This window comes from Corvus brachyrhynchos, unplaced genomic scaffold (assembly GCF_000691975.1).
Source record: "Corvus brachyrhynchos isolate BGI_N302 unplaced genomic scaffold, ASM69197v1 scaffold223, whole genome shotgun sequence".
Classification (NCBI taxonomy): Eukaryota; Metazoa; Chordata; class Aves; order Passeriformes; family Corvidae; genus Corvus; species Corvus brachyrhynchos.
In genome coordinates, this window is record NW_008237174.1 from 415,584 (window position 1) to 440,553 (window position 24,970).

At 48.0% G+C, this 24,970-nt stretch overlaps 1 protein-coding gene and 1 long non-coding RNA gene across 2 annotated transcripts in view; one reads left to right on the forward strand and one right to left on the reverse strand.

Annotated features, from left to right (window-relative positions):
- Positions 1 to 7,231: 7,231 nt before the first annotated feature.
- BOK (BOK, BCL2 family apoptosis regulator) overlaps positions 7,232 to 24,970 on the reverse strand; it is a 19,132-nt gene continuing 1,393 nt past the window's right edge. Inside the window, exons 3-6 of the mRNA XM_008629521.2 lie at positions 24,733 to 24,969; positions 20,729 to 20,857; positions 13,148 to 13,311; positions 7,232 to 8,375 (exon numbers count right to left, since the gene is read on the reverse strand). Coding sequence (XP_008627743.1) covers positions 8,250 to 8,375; positions 13,148 to 13,311; positions 20,729 to 20,857; positions 24,733 to 24,955 — 642 coding nt within the window. The 5' untranslated portion in view covers positions 24,956 to 24,969 and the 3' untranslated portion in view covers positions 7,232 to 8,249. The remainder of the gene's footprint in view (positions 8,376 to 13,147; positions 13,312 to 20,728; positions 20,858 to 24,732; position 24,970) is intronic.
- Positions 13,318 to 24,970, forward strand: part of LOC108445330 — a 26,651-nt gene continuing 14,998 nt past the window's right edge. The window contains exon 1 of the long non-coding RNA XR_001860147.1: positions 13,318 to 16,226. This is a non-coding gene — a long non-coding RNA (uncharacterized LOC108445330). The remainder of the gene's footprint in view (positions 16,227 to 24,970) is intronic.

Genomic DNA, 24,970 nt, shown 5'->3' on the forward strand with positions numbered 1-24,970 from the left:
TGTGCCCTCCCACTGGCTCACTACAGACTCACTTCATCTAATTTTCATCACACAGCACAACCATGGGGTTTTGGTCTGGCTTTGGCTGAGCTGTCTTTTGCTATCTCAAAGTGCCACCAGTGAGTGCCAGCATCTTCTCCTTCTCTGAGCAGCTTTAACACAGGCCTGGTCCAACCCCTCGGTCTGAGGCTCCTGGCCACCCAAGGGGCATACAAAATGAGGTGGACCCATGCAGCCTGGCACTGAGAGCCTGGGCTGGATATTCACTATTTCTTCCCAAGCATCGAAAACCAGGATTGTGTTCCATAAGTTAAACTTTAAATCTGCTAAGGTGGGGGAGAGAGAAAGCAACCAGTTTGTGCTTGGAGGCTGTTGTTCCACCTTGCACTGTCAATGCCACTGTAGCAGCTCAGGATCCTGCCTGCCTGCCTGCCTGCCTGTAGAGCTGCCACTGCCAGGAGTCCCTGTCCCAAAGCCAGCCTGTCCCAAAGCCAGCCTGTCCCAAAGCCAGCACCGTGAGCACCAAACCCCTGGGGAAGGCAGAGCCTCCCTCTACAGAGTCAGCCTGGGAGTGACAGGCCCTGCAAATGCAGAGGCCAACTGTGCTGTCCTGTGTTATCCCAAGAGGCTGGAAAATCACCCTGTTCGCTCCCTTGGTTGCTCCACTCTTCCTTCTTTGCTTGGCTTCTGGTCATGGGATGGGAATGTTCAGCTCCACACATGGTAACAGGGCAGGGAGGGTCATGCACATGTCTTACTTCCTTCAGACAAGTCACCCATTATTTCACTCCCTCACAGCCTGAGGACATCACTTCGAGAAGTTTCTGGAGTAAATTGGAGGCACTTTGTTAAATCTTTCAAGGGAAAGATAGCAGGATTAAATTCCACTTTTGATATAATCCTTAACTCTCTCTTCAAGGGAAGTGCAGCTTTGCCTCCAGCCCTGGCTGGTGCCTCCATGCTGAATCACTCTGATCCCAAAGTAAATAAAGCTCTTTGAAAAAGGGCAAATGTTTTCTCAGCTGCTCTTCTTCCCTTCAAACGCGGGGCTGAGTGAAATTTTTATGTCTGCAGACAGAAATATATGCAGTCAACAAATGCTTCTTGCTAGGAAGCTGTCTCCACAAGATAACTGGGTTTTGGAAAGTACACTGAGAATCCATGGGATACTCCCGGACCACACTGCTTTCCTTACAGCTTTCACTTCTCCTCTCCTTCAGTGCTTTACATTTTATGAACTCCTAAATGAGCTGATTTAAATCACTGCACATTAATCTTGGCATGTAGACAGTTCAGGCTCCTGGTGTCCTCAAGACTTTGTTTTCGCTCAGCCCTGGAGCTGTGTTTGCCGTGGGAGACAGCAAACAGAAACAGCCCTTTGTCATGAGAAGCAGCAGTGATCTGAAGGGCCAGAGCCCTGGTGTGGGGGCCAGGCTGCCTTCTCCCAGCTGCTGTGCCCTCATCCATCCCTGGATGTCTGTGTGCTCCTTCTCCTCCAGCTCCAGTTCTGAAGCGAGGGCTGAAGCCCAAAACTGACAGGAAAACCTTTCTGCCAGCTCTGATGGCAGAAAATCCCACTCAGCTGCCCCACACATTCTTGCTCCATCCAGTCTTCATCCCCACAGAAACCCTCACAAGGCTGTGGATACAATGTCAACACAAGCCGTTCTACTATGTATTTTTATTAAACTGCTTAAATTTAAGCAAAGCTGCCGTGCAATTCCTCCAGTCTTCCCCCTGATGTGCTGCAGGGTTTGGGCAGGGTGCCTCATAATTTAGCTCAAGCTAGTTCCAGCCTCCAGTAGGTTTATTGCTTGTAATAATACACAGCCTGGCCTTGACTGTGTGAATTCATCGCTCTCCCCCAGAGACAAAGTGCTAGCTTGAACACGTTAATATTTTTAGTAGTGCTGTTCTCCTCCTCCAGTTAAGCCATAAAACCCAAGGGCACACATATTCCAAGCACCTTTTCCCAGCTTCAAGTAATCTACCATTAGCCACAGATTACAGGTTCACAGCATGCACAGGCCAGTGAGTGCCAGCAGCGTGTACCCAAACCTTGAAGGCAGCAGCCTTTCAGCAGCAGGAGAGGCTTTGAACACAATCCATGGAGTTTGCTCCCTCTCAAAAGCCAGCTGTGCTTTCTCTTTTCCCACCCTGTAGAAACGCCACGTGCCAGTCCTAACAAAAGGGAAAAACACGCCAGGCAATGGGGCACAATGCCATCGAGGGGAGCACCCAGCTCTGCTGCAGCCACAGGGCTGCCTTCTCTGGGGGAGAAAACAACCTGCTGGGTCAGGTGGCCATGGGGATCAGACACCTTTACCCCAGGAGCAATGCCAGTGAGCTGAGAGGGAAAGCTGACAGCATAAGGCAAGGGAGTTAGTCGGCAGAAACTTGCCAGGCTTAAAAAGGGCAGTCTGGTCACTTCTGGCCAAGGAACTGAGAGCAAAGTATGTTCTAGCAGCTTAGCGGTGATTGAATTGTTCTTTTGAAGTGCCAAGGAGATCAAAATAAAAGGCTATTTTCGGGTTTTTTTAAATCCCCTTCTTAGATTACCAGAAAATCCCAGCTCAGCTCTGGTGGGAAACAGGTACAAAGTGTCCCTGCAGTCGCCACTGCACAGCCCCCGACTCACACCTCCACATTAGGAGTAAAATGGCAACACCACAACGTTGAGAGGGCTTCAAGATCAACTTTCAGGTGGTTTTATGTTCCCTGGACAGTGTCACAGAGCACTGGGAGAATGGATCTGCATAGCAAAGACCAGTGCAGGGTCTCCAGCTCCTGCCTAATGAGAGTTAGGTGAGACACTGTGCGGGCTGGTCCTACAAAGTAGCCCATCCTCTCAGTTCCCATCAGACTGGTGATGCTGAAGGTCCTTGGTGCTGCCCATAGTCCTCCAAAGTCCAAACCAGTTGCCCTTGAGGTGGCTGAAAGGGACTCAAGAGCAAGCCCAGTGCAAGTCACACTCCAGCAGGGAATGGGGAATAAAAGTTTATCTTGCTTAAACACAGAGCTGAACAAAAGCAAGAGGGAAGGTCACGAGATAGGGACAGAAGTGGAAACTTGAAACAACAGGGAATTGTATTTGATACCAGTATTTGACACCAGGAGAGAAGTAGAAGCAAGTCTTCCTGCAGTGATGGAGGAGACAAGCTCCAATGCTGTCTGCAGGCCTATGGGCAAAGAGAGGACATTTCTCCTGACTTAAAGCTCTGAAATATGCTTGTAAGGAAGCTGGAAATTCCCTTCCCAACTCCTTATTTTCTTCCTTCTGTGAGAGGGGAAGCTTTTTTTTCATCTGACCTTGCCTGGACATGGTCTGCGTGTCGTGTGATTGACCCAGGGGCACTCCATTTCCCACAGACTCTGCTTGAACATGCAATGCATTTCCAGGTCCTGGTGACAGTGTAAAGTTCAACTGAGGATTGCTCTGTGTAGCTGGGGGCTCATAATCCCAGTGGGTCAAAATGTTTAACGAGGTTACAGGCTTTTCTGAGGGAGTATTTAAACTCCAGCTGTCAAACCACTTGCACAGAAGAAAATTGTAGACTCAGCCGGCAGTACATTAAATTGCTGTTTCCTTGTCATTAATCTAGTAGCATGCATTGTTTTCACATTGCCATAAGAGAAGAATTAATCTGTGGCAAATTTATGCTAAAAAATTATAAATAGTAGGCCTAAAAAAAAAAATGGCAGTGAAGAAATTCAAGGGGACACACATTGACGAGAGCCTCATCAAGAAGGCTCTTGGCAAAGCCCTTGGAATGCCTTCAGGGTCTGATCTTTTCAGAAAGCCATCTAAGGGACTTGCAATCTGCTTCATATTCAGTTTAATCATGCACAAAAAAACCCCCCACTTGCAGACTTTGCACATTAAAAGCAGAATAAGAAAAAAAAAATCAGAGCTTTTTCTCAGGGTCTAAAAAACGAGTCTGAAAATGAGGAAGTTTGGTGTTGCAATTTCCTGGGAAACCTCAATCTCACCCCCCTGTCGCTATTGTTCTGTACTTTGGTCTATAATACAGATGCAAGTCTGATAAATTAAGTGTTTCACAGACTGTTTTCTTTCCATTTGCAGGAGAAAAAGCAGTGCAGGAACACAGGTGACATCTGCTGTGAGACTGCAGACCACTTTCTCTAGTTGCTTTGAAGAAGGTGAACCTGCTGCGGGTGTTTGCTATGGGAGAGGTACAAGTAAGGCTGGGGCTGGGGCAAGGCCATGTGTAGGACACGATAAGCCCTTCTCAAATGCTTATCACTGAAACTCCCAAGCCAAGAGGGCTTTTCTGCTTCCCTCCTTTGTGATAAGGCAGATATTTCTGTTGACTGAATGTAGGTTCACTACAAAGAAACAGAGAATGAGGCTGGTGTTGGAGGGGGAGGCTGGTGGGATAATCCTTACTGGAGCAAGTTCTACTGTGAACAAAGGCGAGCTGAGGCTCGGGTTCCCCCAGGCTCTACTCTGCTGTAACCACAGGCAAAACTCTCCTCTGCAAAACATTCCACAGCCACAAAAATACTTAAGATGCCCTTTTCCCACCTCCATCCAACCCTTTCTTCCTCCTCCTGCTTCTCCCTAAGCACCTCCCATGCCACCATCTGACCTTGCCTCACCTGTTCCCTGAGCCCCCAGTTTTTCTGGTGGGACAGAAAGGCAGGAGACTGCTAAAGCTTGGCTGGATTCTGCAAGCCCCTAAGGGGGTGAACAGTAGCCATCTCCCCCTGTGCTGAGAGGAGGTTTGTCCCTTGCCCCTGTGACTGCTGCCCTTCAGCAAAAAGAGATGAAACTGGGCAGTGGATTGAGAGTTCACTGGGGACAGGGAACAGCCCCCCAAGACAGCCGGTGTGTAAGTCTCACTTAGAACACTCAGTGTGTGGAAAACAGCTCAAAAAAATTAAGGCAGCTTTTACTACAAGCAGAATTTCTCAAGCAGACAGTAGGAAACACTGGGGGGAAAGAGTGAGATGGGTAGTTTGGGGCTTTTCAGTTTTTGATGCTGCAAGAGGAACAACAGACAGGCTTTTGGTATGGAGGAGCACAATAGTACTAACCTTGGTACTTGTTTTTCTCTTGGTTTTCTTTAACAACTAAATAAATTAGATCTTCTCCTAGGACCTTCACCAATCATTTAAAAGGAAAATGTTTATTAGGGTGATAAACAGCCAACCCTGATGTCTCCCATCATGTAGGACTGGCGAAAAGAGAAGAGGGAATAGAAAAATCACAGAGCCCCAGAACAGCTGAGATTGTAAAGGACCTCTGGAAGTACTCCAAAATGACTAAATATTACAGATAGGACTGAACACAACATAAACACCTGTCTGTATCATGCTCAATACTGTTACTTCCTAAATGTACAGTGCTGTGTGCAATTCTGTTTGCTCAGTTGTTTATTTTGGTGACAAGGCTGGTGGCGATGTGGTTATTACAGGAGTGAGAAGGGTCAAAGGACCCTCCTTTAACCCCAAGTGCAAGGTGGGCAGCACACTGTTCAGCTCTTGTATGTATTTTGCAGGGACTAGCAAATGCAAGGAGACAGAAGCTGGAGCAGTCTGAAACCTGCTTGAGGGGAGCTCCCCCACCTCTTCATTATCAGCAGTTTCCAAGGCTGAGCCTTTGTCTGCCTCTGTAACCCCCTTCCCACCCACACACATTCCTTTCCAGCAATGCTGCTTTATTTGGCTTGTCATTATCTTTTTGCTAAATCCACTTAATCGGTGCATTTAACTCTTTGTGTTCCTTAATAGATCCTCTGATATCACTTGTTTACTGAAAAAAAAACCCAGCAGCCTTAAGTACTACATTTCAAAACAGCATCTAAATTGAGACAGGTCTTGCCAGTCCCAGTGTTGAACTGTGCGCCTCCAGTAACTCCCATACACTCCACGAGACACAAGGCAAGCTGGACTTGATGAGTTGTGAAGCTGTCCAAGTCAAAGTCTGCACAGAGCTGGGGTATTTCCAGAAATCCGAAGTCTCCTTTTCCACAGGCTCCTTTAGGACAACAAGTCCGCACCCCCCTGCTATGGACTACGAAGCTTTTAGTGCCTCTGTTGCAGACTGGAGGGAATCCTCTCTCTGCTGCTCAAAGGTGATTAGTGTAGTTCCCCATGTGTTCTGTACCTGCTCTAAATTTCCATAGCCAAATCTACCAGGAATCTAAGGAAGAAAATCCTAACTGTAAGTCATGCCAGCAAAACCCCTAATGCCAATATAATCATGTCAGGAAATTAAAAAAAAATTTTTAATGTTCCTCTGGCAATTTGGTTTTATCTGGGGAACTGCCTCAAGTTTTACACACTTAAAAATGCCCCAACCTCATGGCACCATCAGCTGTAGCCACACTGGGAACTTCATCAGTATAACCCACCCCAAAGTGTCTCTAGCCACTGTCCAAGGCAGCACACAGCTTTGATGTGGAATGGGAGGCTCTCTCCTTCTCAGTGAGTTTTTCTGTTGAATGACTGGAGATGAGGGAGGTTGCTCTTGAAGGGCTTTGATCCACAAGAATTGCTTTACTACTGAAAATGTACTTGTAGACCAAGGTGGCACAGCACTCTTCACTGGGGTTGTAGCACTAGGGGTAAAGCTGGGCCTGGCCCCCCTATGTCAAGGCATCAAAGTGCAAAGGCCTAGAGCAGAAAAAGCAAAAATGTGCGAGGATCTCACTCCTACACATCCTCTGCTAGGGTTTCTGCTGGTCAGAGCACAGCACTACTAACTGCCAGTACAGACCTGGCCCAGAGACAGTACCCAAAAGTAAAGGTTTTGCTTTATTCTCAGACCCCTTTGTAACTCCTGGAGGAAGAGTGAAGCCCCTCTAAATGTTTGGGAGGGAAATCAGGGAAAAAACCCAGCAAAACCCCCTACAGTGCCACGTGTTCTTAATCCACGTTTTTTTACATAGCCTAGCACCACACTTTAGGGAGCAGGGCACTGAGCAGGGAGTCTGCAGAAGGCTTTGGCAGAGAGGAGGCTCCACAGCCCTTTCCTGACATCAGGGAGGCCCTCCATCTGTTGGCAAAACCAGCATGCTTCTGACATGGCAACAACATGGGTTAAATTCCAGGCATGACCCAGGCGAGTCACAGTTTTAACATGTTAACATGCTCTACCAGGGGAAAAGCTGAAGTATTTTTAGCATGGCCAGAGTGTTTGTTTTTGCACTGTTCTGGCCTTTTTTGGAATTGTTAACTCTGGTCTGGAAACAAATACAATAGCCTTTGCAATAGTGAAACACCACTTATTTTCTTTTATTGTTTGCCACAAAGAAGACTACGAGTTGTACTTCAAAGAGATGAAAAGGAGAAACATCAGCTACTTTCAGCACAGCTCACTGCTTTTACAATGCCAGCCAGTTCACTTGCTGCTTCCCTCTTTCTGCCCACGGCTCCCAGCCTTTCCTACTTACATGCTTAGCTCTGACAAAATCTCCGTGGAGAAAACATTTTTCTTCATGATGAAATTCCACTCCCAAGTTGTTGCTTGAAAGCATTGCCCCTTGCTCTCCTGTTTGACTGGGGTGAGTGCAGCAAGAGGGATCAACAAAACATACATTGCCCTCTCGTCCTGCCCCTCACAGAGCTACTCAGACCAATCTCCAAGATGTGTCAGGGAGAAGCATCTGTTGACAGAATGTTTGGTTTTATCTCGTTAAAAACCCACCATGCTGTGCTGGGGCAGAGCCCAGCAAGTGAGTTAGGGCTAAAGGAGGAGATGAAGTTTAAGCACAAATGTAACGACAAGAATCAACACAAGGCAAGTCTGAGGACTGAAAGGGAAATCACATGAAGTGAAGGAGGGACCCTTCCCCTCTCCTGTTTTCTTATCCCATTTCAAATAATATTCCCTTCCTCCTCCCCTCTGCCTGGTGCCAGCATAAGCATGCAACAGAGCCATAAGGAGCAGCCATCTGACAGTCCCATGCTCCATGTGGCTGCCATCAGCATGCCCAGGGACCAGCAACACCTAGGCCACACATGCAAGTTACCCAGGGAAACAAGATTCTTGGAAGGATTAATGGTGAGAGAGGCTCGTGTGGCTGCAAATAGGAGACTGTGGTTGATCATCTGCTCCCAGTTGATGGGAGAGGAGAACAAGCCTTTTATTTTGTCCCAGTTCTTCTCTTCCTCCTCTTCAGAGACTGCCATTACCAATCTGGAATTGCTTCTCCAGTTACTTCTTGTTGCTTCTGGAGTGGGAGAGAAGATGGGGCAGGGGGGTTGTGCCTGGCAACTCAGACTCATCTCTCAGGCAGCAGGACGAAGAAGATGGCCTTGAGGAAGTGACCAAAACTGCAAACAGCGGCCACGAGCCAGTGGGAGCGAAGGCTGGGGTCAGTATTCACCACACATTTTGTGATGTCTGCCTAATGAGGAGGGAAGAGAGATGGTCAGAGAGAGATGCCCACATCAGCCACTCCTGCAGGCTGTCCCGGCCCCACAACCCACGGCATCGCACCACCACTGCTGCAGCACCAGATGCTGGCTCTGACACTTCCACACACTGAAAGTTATTAAATCAGGCTCAAGAGCCCTGCAAAATACACTTTTCCTAACTCCCCAACAATGAGGCAAAGTATCCTCCTTTTCAGCCACTCCTGGGGAAAGAAATGCTACAGGAAGATTAGCCAGCACTTTCCATTTTGGATCACTAAATACAACTTTCTTTCCCTGTTCAACAGTTCTAGGAAGCCTTAGCAGTATCAGCATTCCCATCCTCTTCTGTAAAGCCAGATGCTTCCCAGAGGTTGTCCTGTTAAATATCAGCTCAAGTTGCTTGTACGTTTTCTCTTGCCTGAATGCTTTCTTTGGAAGACATTCAAGCAAAACCATCCCCCAATTTAAACCTAAAGCAATGCAAGCTTTGTAGCTTTGTTTGTGGAAATATATATGCCAGCAGAGATGCCTCCCAGACGTGTGGGCCAGATTTAAAGATCGCTTGGGCAGCCAGTTTCAAGTATTAACAAGAAGAGAAGCTGGCCTGCAATGATTAAAAAAACCCAAAAACAGCAACAAAAAATCCCCCCGTCAAATTGATAGAGATAGGCTCTCATCTGGCATGGGAAGGAGAAAATGGAAAATATCAAGAGAGTGAAGTGAACAGGACAGAGGTAGAGAGAAAAATGTATTTTCTGGTGCAGGAATCAGAATTAAAAAGCTTTGCCTGTGATATAACTGAGTTGTGGTTAAACTCCAGCCTAGCACAAGATGTGGACTGTGGTTGTGTAACAGGGGGTGCACCATTAGCACATCAACCCCACGTGGTTTTCAGAAACAGCTTTTGGGTGGCAAATGAGAACAATAATCTCACATAATCACACAAGGATGGCAAATGTTCACAGCCCCAAAAGCCTTTTCTTTATAAGCTTAGCTCAGTAGTCTTCCAAATTCGCCTTCTGACCTAAGTCTCTCATTGACCAAGCACAGACAAGGCAGACTCTCAACCCTGAGGTGTTCCTCCCCAAAGCAGGACACGAGAGACGATGAATGCTCCCATAATCTTCTCTATTCCTTCTGCCTGTGCTCACGACATGCACGAGCCTTGCCTGGCCAACCTTGGTCATCACTAGAAGAAAGGAAAAGGGGGTTGAAGGGACAAATCCCAGAGTCTGGTTAGTGAGTACAGCCACACTAACCACCCCCATCATCGTCTCCAGACCAAAGCTCTGCTGACAGCAGCCTCCCACACGTTCCAGCAGTTCCTTGTGCACCGTGTCTGGAGGGCTGGCAAGGTGCGCCTCGCCACAGCGCTGATCTCCTGGGAGCATCAGGAGAAGCTGAGCCCATGAATAACTGACAAGCAGAGACTGCAGGAGGAAGGAACACAGGCACACAATGGTGGGAAGAAACAGGATGACAGGAGAAAGCTGAGCCAGCACCAAGGTGTGGAAATACTGCTGCCTATAGCTAAAAAACACAAGCAAACATAGCAAGCAGAGCCAAGGTAGTTACCAGGAGATGCTGCAATGTGGTACAGGTGGTTACAGGTACCTCATCTGTATTGTGGAGGAAAGCAAGGTGGGTCTCCCTGAATACTTCCAGCGATGGCTTAGCACACTCACCCTATTTGCATCTGAAAAAAGCCTGAACTGATTCAACTTGTCAAATTCTAGTGACCTGCATGGGGTCACGTTTAAAACACAGCTGTGTCCAACTGTCCCTTTAGTTGAGAGGAGTCATGACCTGCAGGTACCTGTCTGAACACATATATTAGGGTACCTGAGCCATGAGAAGCATAAGCTCTAATGGGCTTTAGTGCCTCACGTGAGCCAGTACAAGGCCCAAATACACACACTGGGTTGATTACAGCTGTAGAGGGTTAACTGCCAGATGAGAAAACATGAACTCCTTAAAGCCCTGCTATGTTGCCCCAAGGCAATGACCTCACTGCTCTAACCTAGAGGAGCTGCACTCAGAAGCACTTAAAAATTTGTATGGGGCTTGCTTAAATAAGCAAAATTGCTCAGCTGTTTAACAATTGCCTTAGCTGTTGTTATCCAAATCAAGCCTACCTGATAAGGCAGTGGAATTGAAAACTTCAAAGCTACGTACGTCTTTTTGCCTTATCAGGCACTGATAAATTGTTGCAATGGCAGTTTGATGTTCTGTGTTAATTTTTCAAACAAATTCAAGTCACATGCACTGCTTTGTAGCAAATGCTGCTAAAAAAGTTTAAATCTTTCTGTTCTACTGTAAAGCCACTAGTGAGGCTGCAAACTCTTCCCAGGAAGAAATGATGTCTCAAAGGTTTTTTCTTGTTCCTTCTGTGAGGTTTGGGTTGGGTTTTGCAGTCTTCTCCACCCTATGGAAGCAGCATGGGAACCTGCTGCTGAATGGAGAATTTCAAATGCCTTTCCAAAGTCTCCATGGTGCCTTTTCTGGACCAGCTCAGGGCATGGGGGTTACTCTTGGCAGCCTCAGCCTAAGGTGATGCATAAGAGATGGGGGCCATGTGATCAAGGATGGCATGCTAGGACAAACCAACACAAGCCAGGCCAGGCAGTGGGTGAGAGAGCTCCAGCAAAGAGCTGTTTGGTCTGGCCCGTGAGTGAACAACGCTGGGAAATTCCTTGCTGCAGTGCCTAGATCAAGAGGAAGAACATTTGGGGAAGCACAGCACAAGATGGCAGGAGGATTAGCAGCCTTTCCCCAGACTGAAGGATCCCCTCGTTTCTAGAGGGAAAGTACTTCCTTTTCACAGCCCAGAATTGCTGATAAGGGGGTTGGAAATGGGCTGTATCAGAACAACCCAGCAGCCTTCACAGTCTTGTGCTTGATGGGGGGCAGTGAAGTTGGCTTCCCTTCCTTAGGGCCAGATCCCAAGAGCAATCAGCATAGATTCAGCAACTCCAATAGGAACATGCTGCCCATCTAAAGAGGGATGGCTGGCAGAAGGAGCCAGTGGTGGACTTTTCTCCTCAGCTGCACAGAACCACAGCCGGTCTGAGGATGGGTTTTGCAGCTTGTTCGCTATGCAACAAATTTTACAAAAGTATCCTTTTGGAACTATCCAAACACTGTTTTGAACTCTAATGAAGCAATATAAAAATTAAAATAAGATGCTCACTTATCAGAGCACACAAGTTTTAGCAAAAATAAGAAAAAAGTGCTTGGAAACCAGAAGGGGATGCGTTCCTATGCAACATTCCTGTTTTAATGAAACTAGATCTTAAAAAAAACCAAAACAACAATGTTTCAGAGAATACATTTCAAGCAGCTCTACAGGTATGCAGTAAAAGTAAGCCTCAAATGATACTGAGGCAGGGATTGGCATTCACAGGCAGGAACAGTGTTACTTAATCCCAGGATATCCTCTTCACCTGCCTCGGCACAATTAATTTTTGGAATGCAAAATGAAACAGATCAGGGCATTCAAATCAAAGGTTACTTTTAGCCCAACCAAACAGTTCCCAGAGTCAGCTGGCCTCGAGGTGACACAGTTTTAGAGAGGACAGGGACGATTTAAGGTAGGATTGGTACTCAGTAAGTGCAAGGGATCCAAAATCAGAACAATGATACTTTCCCAGTGGCTCTTTGCCAAAAAAGGTGCCTTCACTCCTGAAGAAATCAGGTGCCTGAACCAGCTACTGACACGGTTGGGAAGTCTCAGCACAAAGGAGCAATGCCCATTTGGAAAAAGACATCCCCCCCTCTCCAGATCTGTGTGGGTGAGGAGCCTGACCATTTCCTGACGGCTCAGGAATAAATTTCACCTCTTGGAAAAGAGGGAATTTGCTGCTGTGGCTCAGTCTGGAAAGAGGGCATGCCTTGGGAACAAGATGTCCCATGAATTCAGTGGTGTCACAGGGCAATATTTTTCCCCAAGAAGAATCTGCCCAGCAACACACTAGAGGATCCAAGGACTGTCTGTGCCCCTGCCAGACAGGCACATGGAACCTGGTACATACAGATATCACCCAGCTGCCAGCCACTAACACAGCCAGCCAGTTCTTCCAGTCTGCTGGGGAGGTCACTGGAAAGGCATCTAGCTATGCCACAGCACCAAAATAAAGTTCTTACTATGAACGATCCTCCACAGGAACCAATGCTCACAGTGGGTATAGAGAGGCCAAAGAAATCCGATGCTCAGAGGTGAGATGAGAATTAAGTTGGCAGGCTTCATTTTTTGCCAGTTTCTAGAAAACAGCCAGCCAAGAGTATCACAGAATCTCAAAGAATGGTTTGGGCTGGAAGAGACCTTCAAGATCATCCAGTCTCATCCCCTGCCTGGAACACTTGCAGGGATGGGGCAACCACAGTTTCTCTGGGCAACCTGTGCCAGTGCCTCACAGGAATTACCCCTACAGTGTCCCACTATGACTGGCTGTTAGCTCTGGAGAAGATCAGGAACACAACAGGTGCTGGTGGGTCAGGACTGAATTATTATGGCACAGCTATGCAGGAAGTTGAGGACAGGAATAACTGATGTTTTTGAGGATGGGAGCACGAGACAGTAACAGAGTTATCTAAGTCTAGCACAGGTGTAAGTAGGACAGAGGTGGCCGCAGCACAGTGGAAGAGAATCTCACACAGCCTCTTTCTGCATAAAGCTTCAGGGAGTGCACTCTCACTTGCATTAACTGGGATATTTTCTGGTCTGGACATGCAGAAGCAAGTTTGATGAGACAGCATTTCTTACCCAGCCTCCTCTCCTTTTCAGCCATGTCACCAAGGTCTTGCGGACAAACTCTCCCAGGCAGTCAACGATGGTGTGAACCATGGCTGGCTGCCCGTGCCGCACGCAGTCCACCGCCAGCCCGGCTGCCACGGCATACAGAGACACCACCTTGCCCCACGTTATGCCTGTGAAAAGAATAAAGGTTATTCATATTTACACACACACTCAGTTCAGTCTTGAATAATCAAAGGAAATGACTCTGCTTCATTACATGTGCCTGTGCTGCCCACGTACAGCCACAGTTCTGGGTGTTCTCCACACGGGGGAAAAGAAATACTAGAGGAGCAGAATTGGGGAAGACTTTCCACATAGAGAAGCGGAATGAAATAATCTGACCTTAGTATGGTTTAATTGCCTCTCAGCACTGGCTGCACAGCTTTGGAGAAAGCAGCCCAAAGGCACCATCGGGATTGGGAAGATGTGCACCACCATGTTTTGTATTGCCATTGGCTCTCAGCCATGCACATGCTGCCCAGGAGGTGATAAAATTCAAATAGTTTGAACAACCTAGAGTTTTTGTCTTCAACAGAAAACTTAAACACCCCTAGACAAAGCATTCCTGGTTTTTTCTAATCACTGTTCCAATGTGACACTCAAAGCATACAAGATAAGCATCTTCAGTTCTATCATGGCACAAAAGCAACCAAGGGAGGCAAACCTACAGGGCCAAGAGGGTTTATAGAATCATAGTTGGAATAGAGGAGTCATAGAATCCTGAGCTGGATGGACCCACAAGGATCATTGAGACCAGCTCCTGGCCCTGCACAGACACCCCAACAATCCCACCCTGTTGCCGGAGAGCGTTGTCCAAAGGCTCCTGGAGCTCTGGCAGGCCTGGGGCCATGACATTCCCTAGGGAGCCTGTTCAGTGCCCAACCACTGTCTGGGGAAGAATCTTTTCCTAATATCCAATCTAACCCCCATGACACAGCTCCCTGCCATTCCCTTGGGTCCTGTCGCTGCTCACCAGAGTGCCAAGTGCCTACCCATCCACTTGCACTCAGGAGGGCAGGTGTCCTCTTCAATGTAAGGACCAGGCCTTAGTCTCCACCCGAAAAACAGGTAGCTTCAAGGATTTGGCCTCTCTGTCTACTTAACATTGCCTATGCTAGCCCACTGAAGACAGTGCAGGGGGGGAGTCAGACAGTTATCTAATCTCCCAGAAGACAGCCTTCCTGCCAGGCTGACCTGCCTGCAGCAAGAGCTCCATGGAAGTTGTCCCAGCCGTAGTCATCTTCCTGTTAGCATTAGCGAGAAGCGCGGGAGCTCAGCTCTAGGTACCAGCCAACCTCCCGGGGGCTCCCCAGAGCCTTACCAACACCACTGGGCATAAATCCTTCATGCTCAAACATTGCAGTCAGCTGCCCCTCATCAGGCTTTTATCAGGACCAGTGACCTGGAAACACAACCCTTTCGCTCCCATGCAGAACTACCGCTGCACAATGGCACATCCCCCCTGTACTTTATTACCTGCAATAGCCATCTTTATCAAGCACACTGCCAAGTGTTTTACAGTGTTAGGTCTCTATGGAATCTGCCCAAAGTCTCTCCCAAACAGAGCCAGAAGCCTGGTGAAGTTCTAATATTTAAAAACCACACTAAACTGTTCTTGCAGGGTTGCAGCAAGAAAGAAAACAGGTGAGAGGATGGAAAGATCTGTGCAATGTCTCGATCTATGGATCAGGAGGGGTTAAACACACCATTAGAAAACTGGATGTGCTCAGGAAGCAAAAATACAATTTACATGGGGTAAAGAGTCTCCCTTTTTCCTTCACTGCACTCTCAGATTCCCAGGTAGCCTGAACCAACTCTGGGATGGAGCTCCAGCCTCCTCACAGCTCTTCTCACTGCAGCAGAATGAGAACAGTGAGAATATTTCTCTGGAAAACATGCAGATTTCAGAGCATTTCCACAATTCTTACACTTGGTGCTTCAAAAGAGACACTCACACTAACACTTTTAGGAATTGCTTGCTTTTCTTTTCCTTAAATAAAAAAAAGAACTAAACTTTAGAGGAACTCTTCAAATGTCAGCCACAGGAATACCTTTTTAGACTGAAGAAAATCCATTCAGTGTTACAAAAAAAGCCCCATTTTTCATGACTAATGTAAGATCAAAATCTGCAGATGAACCCTTTGTGAGGCTCTGCAGCAACAGTAACAGCATTAGCTCAAATCCTCTGTGATACTCTGACCTTCTGCAGAACCATCCCTGAGATCAGAGGAAGTTATTAATGCAGCTGAAGTGACTGTTCTTCTGGTTTTATTTGCTGAGCAGACCCTGCGGTGTCCCCGACACCAGCGCTGTCACTCAGGAAGTTCACTGCCTGTTTGGCATTCACACTATTTATCTGCCTTTCTCACATTGTGTGTCACCATGACAGCCAGCAGAACGAGCCAGGAAGAGTCTATGAAACCACAGAGGACTAGACAGAGGGGTTCTCCCTGCAAGAAAGAGGCTGTCCGAGTGCAGGTCAATACAGTTCTACCTAACGAAAGAATCTTTACAGGGTTACACTCCTTGCTGATGGTATCTATCTCCAGGACTAGAGCCTCAGCTGGCTTATATTCAGCTTTGGTATAAGTCAGTTTTACAGTTCTCCATCCCTGCAGAAATATGGTTCCTTGCATCTTGAGTTACATAACAAAAGTTACCCAAAATTCCAGGGAGGAGTTCACTGGCTTATTCCCAAGCTTTTACTGACAGCACTCTTTAAATATCTGAAGCAAGTCCATTAGCTCTGAGATACTTACATGGCAGTAATGAACACTGACACGACTGAAGTCACTCTGGTACAGAAAGACAGCTCCAGTCTTGGTTAACTTTGTTTTGAACCCAAGTTTCTCTTTCCAACAGAAGAAAAGTGTATCTACAACCTGTGAAAAATAAAGGCTCAAGAGACCAATGACTTCCCCAGTACACAGGAAAGCAGTTTGCTCCATGGCACATCAGTCCAGAGAGGATGGAGAGGAAGCCCTTCAGCTCCAGCTTCCCTGCCAAGATTGTTCCATAGTGGTACCTGCTGCAGGACTTGCACGAGGTAAGTGCTTCCCTGGCACAGGGAGAGAACCCCTCTCCCTTTCACTGGACAGCAGAAAGAGAATGAACTCTTGGTTAATGCTTATAATGGTGATGGATGTGGAGGGCTCAGGGGTCACATCCTCTTTCCAGAGCATGCCCATAAGGGTCAAACCAATCCTTCAGTCTGCCTTTCCTGTTACTAGCAGAGCCGGTCCATGGGGGCAGGACAGGAGGAAATCCCTTCCTGATTTCCATTTGTCTGAAGTCCTCTTGCCACTGCTGGAGGCAGAAGATGGAGACAGCAGGCTGGGCTTCTCACTCACAACAGCAGGGCACAGCTTATGCTCTTGTTCTCATTAGACATTGCAGGAAGCAAGGGAAGAGCAGGCATCTCCAACACCTGGGCTGTGCTTGTGGCTGGGCCCCCTGCCCAGGAGGGCTCCAGCAACCATTCAGCCCCAGGCAGGAGAGGGCAGGGGAACATGCCCCAGCAGCCCTCCTCTGCACTTTCCCAGGACCAGCTCCATTAACTTTTCTCTCAAGTACTCCCTTGGCAGGGGCAGAGGAGAACAATCTACTGAGAGGACAGTGCCTCTGTCCCCCATGCTGTCCAGGCCGGGTTCAAAGTGACACTAGTGTGATGCATCTCTCAGCATAAGCTGGAATCGTGTCTGGCCAGTGCATATGAGAAGCAAAAACACATCTTGCTCCAAATTCCTCAACAGGCCTGGCTGTCATCCACACCGGGTGAAATGGGCACTCATCACCAAGCAAGACAATCCATTCACAGCTTCCCACTGCGTGGATTAACATGCACAGGAGCTAACAACAACAGGGAATGGAAAGCTGGTCCAAAAAGGAATGGTCAAAAGAGAGAAAGCTCTGCTCACAGACATGGAACAGAAGGATATGGAAAAAGTTAAGGGAAAAACAAGGGCTGCTTAGAAGGCATTATAAAAAATAAGAAATACAAGTTGCATTCTCTAGGCCAGCCATGGAGCTGAAGGTATGTAAACATTGCTGAGCCCAGGGTAAAATGAATTAGCAGGAGAGGAATGCTCTTGAAAGTGTTCCTGCTCATATGAGCTTTTCTGCCCCAGGGGAGAGATGAAGAAGCCATGAGACACGGCTGTGCAGTCTCAGGGCACCACACCACCCGAGGTTATTCAAATAAACTTCCCTCTGCTCCACTCAGCATCAAAGTCTCGCTCACAAATCAGACCTTAAAGAAACACGATCCACTGCTACACTTCCACAGCTGGGAGAATACAGCCAGACACAATATACTCTGGTGGAGAGAAAAGCTGAGGGGGTGTGCACAAGGCAGGAAGCTCAAGTCATAAGGCCTAAGCGACGAGGGAGCAGCAGGATGCATTTCTAACAGCATTTCAGAGAAACCCAGAATGGTCTGGGTTGGGAGGGAACTCAAAGCACATCTCATTCCAATCCCCTGTCATGGGCAGTGTTACACCTCAGTCACTTAATTCCAGGTTTTGGTCTGGGTAGATGCAAAGGAGAAAATCCCAACCAGATATTCTCAAGAGGTAAAAAACACACAAAAATTGACTGGCAAACTATAGAAAATTAAGGAACATTGGCAAAAGAGTAAATGCAACATAACATCACTTACCACTGCATAGACTTAGCCCACCGAACATAGAAAACCTTTAAACCCATTCAATATCGTATTCCGTGAGAAGAGAGAAGAAGAAAGGGAGAAAAACAGAAAGACAGGAAAGATATAGGAAAACAGACATATAGCTACCAACTCCTGGGCTCCAGTGATGTAAAACTCCAAGATGAAGGTAGGGTTAAAGGACAACATGCTTGCCTCGTGGTCAGGCTTCTTAAAGCTTTGGCCCATCCTGGGCCTTCCTCCCAAGTGGGACTTGCAGTCTCTCAGCCACTCAGGGACTGGGGAAGGCAACACTGGGGGGCTGCCTTCAGTGTGCCGTGGCTGACAGACACTGCAGGGTTGGGGGGCACAGGGGGCAGGGGGGGCACTGGGGGCAGGGCACCACCTCACCAGAGCAAGGCCTGACCCACCCCCTCCCATGCATTACAAGCATCCTAAGGTGTCTCAAAACAGATTACTTTTTCCAGTCTCTGACAGGCAGGGACACCTTCCATTATCCCAGGTTGCTCCAAGCCCCATCCAACCTGAGCTTGGACATTTCCAGGGAGGAGGCAGCCACAGTTTCTCTGAGCAACCTCTGCCAGGGTCTCACCCTCCTAGGGAAGAATTTCTTCCTAATATCTAATCTAAACCTACTACCTGTTAGTATGAAGCCATTCCCCCTTGTCCTGTCTCTCCAGTCCCTTGTAAATAGTCTCTCTCCAACTTCCTTGTTGGCTCCTTCAGGGACTTGAAGGCCACAGTTAGGTCACCTGGAGCTTCTCTTCTCCAGGCTGAACCCCAGAGTCTCACCCTCCTAGGGAAGAATTTCTTCCCAATATCTAATCTAAACCTACTACCTGTTAGTATGAAGCCATTCCCCCTTGTCCTGTCTCTCCAGTCCCTTGTAAATAGTCTCTCTCCAACTTCCTTGTTGGCTCCTTCAGGGACTTGAAGGCCACAGTTAGGTCACCTGGAGCTTCTCTTCTCCAGGCTGAACCCCAGCTCTCAGCCTTTCCTCTCAGCAAAGCTGCTCCATCCCTCCTCTGATCATCCTGGTGCCTCCTCTGGACTCGCTCCAGCACCTCCATGTCCTTCCTGTGCTGGTACCCTCAGGCTGGAGGCAGCTCTAAGTGGGGCAGAATTTCCCCCTCCCCTGCTGCCCACACTGGGGGATCGGCCCAGCACATGGGTGGTTTCTGGGTCCCAGTACACAGGGCTGGGGCATGTCCAGCTCTCACCCACCAGCACCCCCAAGTCCTTCTCCCAGGGTTGTTCTTGACCTGCTCATCAGAGCCTGGATAGATCCCAGTGGTTGCCCTGACCAAGATGCAGCATTAGCACTTGGCCTTGTTTAACCTCATGAGATTCCCATGGGTCACTTCTCAAGCTTGTCCAGGTCCCTCTGGATGTCATCCCATCCTTCAGGTGTGTCAACAGCACCACTTAGCTTGGTGTCATCTACATCCATTTGCTCCTGCGGGGAAAGTGCTTTCTCCTCAGAAACCATTAACCCTACATTCCTGTTACACAGGGTTCACTGCAGCCCACACACTTTTGATTAAAAACCAAACCCAGTAAAAAACAGGCTGAAAGGTTTCAAAAAGCCCTCATGCCTAGCAGCTCTTACCAACAGGACAGAACTGCTTCCTTTAAGGAAGGAAAACACACCTCTCCCTTTTCCACTTCTGTTTCTCCACCAAGTGACCTCTTCCTTCTGGCATTTGTTTGAACACCTGAGGTAAATGTCAGCTCAGCCAGGCCCCAAATCAAAGCCTGTTCAAGTCAGGGGAAACTCTCTTGCTACCTGCAAAGGCAGCTTTGGACCACACACGAGAACCAGCGGTAACATCACAGAGATGATGCTGTTGCAGATCCTTTACCATCAAAAGCAGATCAGGGCTCTGCAGTGCTTGTCTCCACACAGATGGGCTCTCCTCACCCTGAATAACTAATGAGTCATTTGGAAACAGGGGAACAAAATACACCTTGAGCCTTACCATAGTCTCTTCTCCCAGCCATGGGACAAAAGGAAATGGCCCCAAATTGCACCAGGTGGTGTTTAGATTGGGTATTAGTAAAAATTTCTTCACTGAAAGAAGAGGCATTGAAACAGGATGCTCAGGGCAGTTTTGGGCTTAGTCGAGACCTGTAGACAGTGTGGACAGGAAGTGAGCACAGACAGAGGTACAGTGTGAAGACTCAAAACCAGACCAGAATGTGGAAGACAGACATGTAAAAGATTAAGGAGAAAACCTCTCCAGCAAAAAAGGGTCAAAATCCCCTGCTTCCTTGCTGGAAAGGCACTGTAAATGACTGGTGGGGCTCCCCAAGCTGTCTAAGCACTGTAGTGTCAGACTGTAGCTGTTTCCTTAACAAACTTGGTAATTGGCATGAAAACTCAGACTGAACTTGAGTATCTGGTTTCCTTTGCTCAATAAGAGCCTCTTTCCTCTGAACTATGATTCTGGCTCCCAGCATCAGCAGCACCCTGAGCTATGATTCTGGCTCCCAGCATCAGCAGCATGAGCTGGAATAAGGGAGACTCCCATGCAATGAATCTTCTGCAGTTGCCAATGGTGAGCAAAGAAGCTTGGAATGAGTGACCTCCCCATGCAATGAGGCAACAACCAGCTCCTAACGAGGAAGGGCAGGAGGTGCCTTCTAGAACAAGACAGAACCTACACGAGGATATTACAACCCAGGACATCTCCCAGCCAGAAGACAGCAGAGAGGAGCTCTCATTAAATCATTAAAGCACGGCACACTGCCGAACTGCCCACAGCCCTTTGAGAAACCAGGCCCCACCTTCCAGGCTATCCCAGAAATACGTCTTCTCCGAGAGAGGTGGCTCCATCCTGTTCCTCCCACCCAGCCCTGCTTGTGGATCTGTCTGGGCACTGTACCTGCAGTGAAAATCTGTGCAGCCACTGCCAGGAAAGCATCCGACACCACTGTCTCCGAGTGCAGCGAGATGTTCAGCTGGCGGGCGATATTCCGGTAGACATTGGGGCGAATGTACTCCAGCTCATCCCCTGGAAACAAACAGCTAGGAGTCAGCACACACAGCACCAAGTCCTGCTCTCACCATGGAGGAGTTATGGTTGGGTCACTCAAGGGATGCCTTCAGCCAAAGAGGCAGAACCCCAGCTCCACCTGAGTTTAAGCAGGCAGCAGGTGCTCAGGGTGGTTTAGATGCAATTCCCTATCACCTGCACCCTCTTTCCCAATATGCCCTGTGCCTGGGACTCCTAAAGGAAGCGGAGGCAGGCAGTGGCCCTGGACCCCTGGTGTGGCTGCAGCAATCCCTGATACAAGTGCTGCTCCCAGGCTGGCTGCCTGCCTTTCCTCCAACACAGGAGACAGGCCTCAGATAAGCAAAGCCATGTCATTTTATTTCAGAAGTGAGAAGGAGGCATGTACATCCATGTGAGCTTTTGAGAGATACGCCCTTCCTCAGCACCCCATCGGGCTTGTACAAAAATGCCTGAAGTGCATGAGAGCGACTCAAGAATGCTGAAGGCTGATGAAAGCCAAGGATCCACCCAGAGCTGCACAACATTAATTAAACAAAGAGACTTTCAGCTATTTTATGCTCACACAGGCACTTGAGAGTCAATCTGGAGTTCTTTCTCTCCTCCAAATGGTTAAAGAGATGTTCATTTGCATGGCTGACTGCTCAGCAGTAAGATATCTGAGACACAGATATGTGCTTTCACCTCCAGAGTGCTTTCTGCCCAGCTGGGAAATGGCTGGAGGTGTTAGGCCAGCTTGAAGACCAAGACAAAAATACCAAGGACAAGCAGAGAACCTCCTCCTAAAGCACTGAGCTATGAAGCTTGGGAAACAACAGTAAAGCTTTTCCTTTGTAGCAAAATAAAACCATTGTTGAGTAGTAGAATTAATAAAGCCTGGTTTCCAAGGGATTTCTCTCTCTGTAGAGGTTCATGGATACTTAATGACGGTTGCACAGCTGCTGTAGGAGCATGAAACAATGCAAACACTGCATGGCACCAAGGTCCTTTGTGCATGGAGAGCCCTTTTTGGCTTAGCTTTAGGACATAGTGTGCTCTTCTCCCACACAAGGGTGCTCCAGGAAGAGAAAGAGCTATCCCAACAGCTTTATATCCCCTTTATATCCCACAGCAAGACCCAGGTGACTTGGCCCAGCCAGAGGGCAACTGATGATCCTCAAAATTTCATTTATATGAGAGGCAAAAAGGAAGATGCCACTGCAGCAGGAGATTGTTATAGAGTCATTAGCTACTGATCCTTAATTCATTTATCAGGCACTCAGCACAGGCAAAACCCAGCTCTATAGAATTCCACAGCTGAGCTCTCCCAGCCCTTTCTGAGCGTGGGATTGTCCCTCTTTGGTGGCAAGAGGAAACCTGCCAACACATGGTCAGCCCTGATAAGAGGAAACCTTACTTGGACTGTTCAACAGCTGTTTTCTCCTCACAGGCAGCACACAGGCTTCCAGCTAAATGTAAGGAAATGGGGATAGCCCTGGTTAGCTGAGAGGGAGGCACAGGAGGCTGGGATCAGCCCTTGGTAGCCTGCCACTGCTACAGCTTCTAACAAGCAGTGCCTGGAGGCCCCAGATGAGATCAGGGTTTTGCTGGAGGCACATATGCCCTGTTCTGCAGGAAGGCACAGGGCATCCGGGGAAGGAAAGCACAGGAAAGCATTCCCATGCTCAGAGAGCCTCCCTGCCCCAGCAGCCCCAGGACCTCTCCTGAGACATGATACACCGGTGCTGGGCGCCAGTGCCCTTGTTCTGACACCCAACTTTGCAACATTTAGAGCAATTTGGGGGCTTCTCCTCCTTCCTCCAGTGATTATGGAGAAATTAGCAGGGCAGCAGTGAGAGTTCCCATGTGGAGAAGATCAGTGCAGTGGTCAAAGGGCACCTCCCTGGGCCTTGGCCAGAGGAAATACAAGTTCAGATAAACCAGGCCTCTGACACACGCAGCAGGTTGGCCTGGGGTGCCTCATTTGGCTATACCATTAGGTTTTACCATGTCTGACTCATTAATTGCCCTAATTAGCTGCTAAGCCTCAGTGAGCTGATGGGGTCTCCCTCCCTATGACCTCCAACTGCATCGCCTGTGCCCAGGACCTCTGCTGGCCCACCAGGCAGTTCTCTGTGTGCAAGTGGGCTAGGAAATACTCCAGCTTCCCATCTCCACAGGCTTCTCAGCACTATCATGAAGGAAAAAACTGGTCTGGATTGTTGCACTGCTCAGGAAGTGGCTAAGGATTACCATTCCTGGCAGGTGGCTGGATAGCAGCTGGCCTTGTGCTGGTTAGAGCATCAAAGGGGAAAAGAAAGGGATGGGCCATGTGGCAAGTGGAAAAAAGAAACAGGACAGAAACTACTCTTCATCTTAATCAGGAGGACTGCTCACCTTTCTGGTTGCATGGGTACCACATGGTGCTCTCCAAACAGATTTGCTCAGAGAAGGCACCAAGTTCCTGGGACTATCAGCCAAATCTTTCCATCTGCACATGGATAAGTAACAGGAGAGTCATCCAGGAGACGCCTTCAGATCCAGTGCGCCACCTGCTTGCCCTTTAACATGTTCCTGGCCACCCACAGAAGCTTGAGTTGAAAGCAAATAAATCTCAACCCCCAATCCAGGTGGAGAAGAAAGGGAATACAAATAGACAGTGAGATTGACAGAAGAACAAAAAAATTCCCCCAAAGACCAAACAACCACTGGAAACAAAAACAGAAGTTAAGTCAGCATAGAAGAGAAAAAGTGAAAAAGAATGAATTTAGAAAAAAAAAAAAAGTCAGTTAAAAGAAACACAGCTGTGCCTTAAAAAGAAACTTGGGATAATATCAAACAGGTAGAAAGGGGAGAAAGTAGGGACACCAGCCCTGGTCCTGACTTTGTTAGGCCCAGCTAATGGTTACTTCACCACACCTGTTTGAACTCTGATGTAATTAAATCAGATGCAAATGCTGGTGGTAGTTTCCAAGCCAGATGTGAACTAATATACCAGCCTGCAGGTGAAGAGGGATGTTGGAAACAACTTCCAAGAACAAGGATGTAGTGTTCCCAAAAGACAAACAGCTAGACTTGAGCACACAGGATGCTACACAACCCGAAACAAAAGGCCAGGCAACTGTCAACATTTAGAGGGTGCTCCTGGTACAAGCTCTAGAGCATGTCTTCATGTCACAGCCTCCAGGCATGACCTTCAAATTGCTCTCCCTGAAGCCCCCAGAGTTGCTGTGCTGTGAGGGTGGCACTGAATGGCAGTGTGTGCCAAACAACATCAACCAACTCCTTCCTGCTCCAGCAAAAAGCAAGAAAACTTAGCTCTTGCTGAATGACTAAGGTAGACAGTTAAAGGACAATTAAACACACTGTCATTTAAAAGCAGCTTTTATAAAATCTCCAACAACACATTTTCTAAGCAACTACCCCCAAATTAAAGCTGGGTGAGCTACTGCTGAAGCCCAAGTCCAGCGGTAGCAGTGGCCTTAAAGATGCCAGATGCATTGTGGCAATCAAGTCACATCTGGAGAAAACACTGCAAGACTGGTGAAAATGCCCAGCTGAGAAAAACTGCTCTAAGTACCATGAGAATTGTTACACAGGTGGAGACCTGTGCACACAGAATCAGTTTGCTGCTTTCTTGGACTGCATTGTGATTTTGAGCTGTTGCAAGTCCTCAGAAAAAGGGCAGCTTTGCAGAAACCCTGTGCTGAGCTCAAAGAGACTGAGGAAACTCAAGCAAAGGAACTGTTTAGGGAAGATCACCTAAACCAAAACTAAATGCCAAAAGCAGGGAAGAAGAATCTCTGTATCATCACATGAAAAGCCTCTTCCAGAAACCTTAGTCTGGTCCGAATTGCTCCATACAATCTGAGTTCCCCCATCCCAGCAGGACTCACCTAGTCGTAGCAGTATGGTGGACACCTCGGCCAGCTTACCCCCAGGCACTGGGGTGTTGTACTCAGGTTTGCTCCAGCTGACACCTGCTTGAACCAGCCTTGAGTTTATGTAGTCTCTGCAGAGAGCCTTGGCTTGGGACACGAGCTCTTTGTCAGTGGGAGACCTGTCAAAAACCTCCATCACCTCTGCAGCAAAGACTGAGGAACGACGTAGCACTTCCATCCTCAGCTGCTGAAC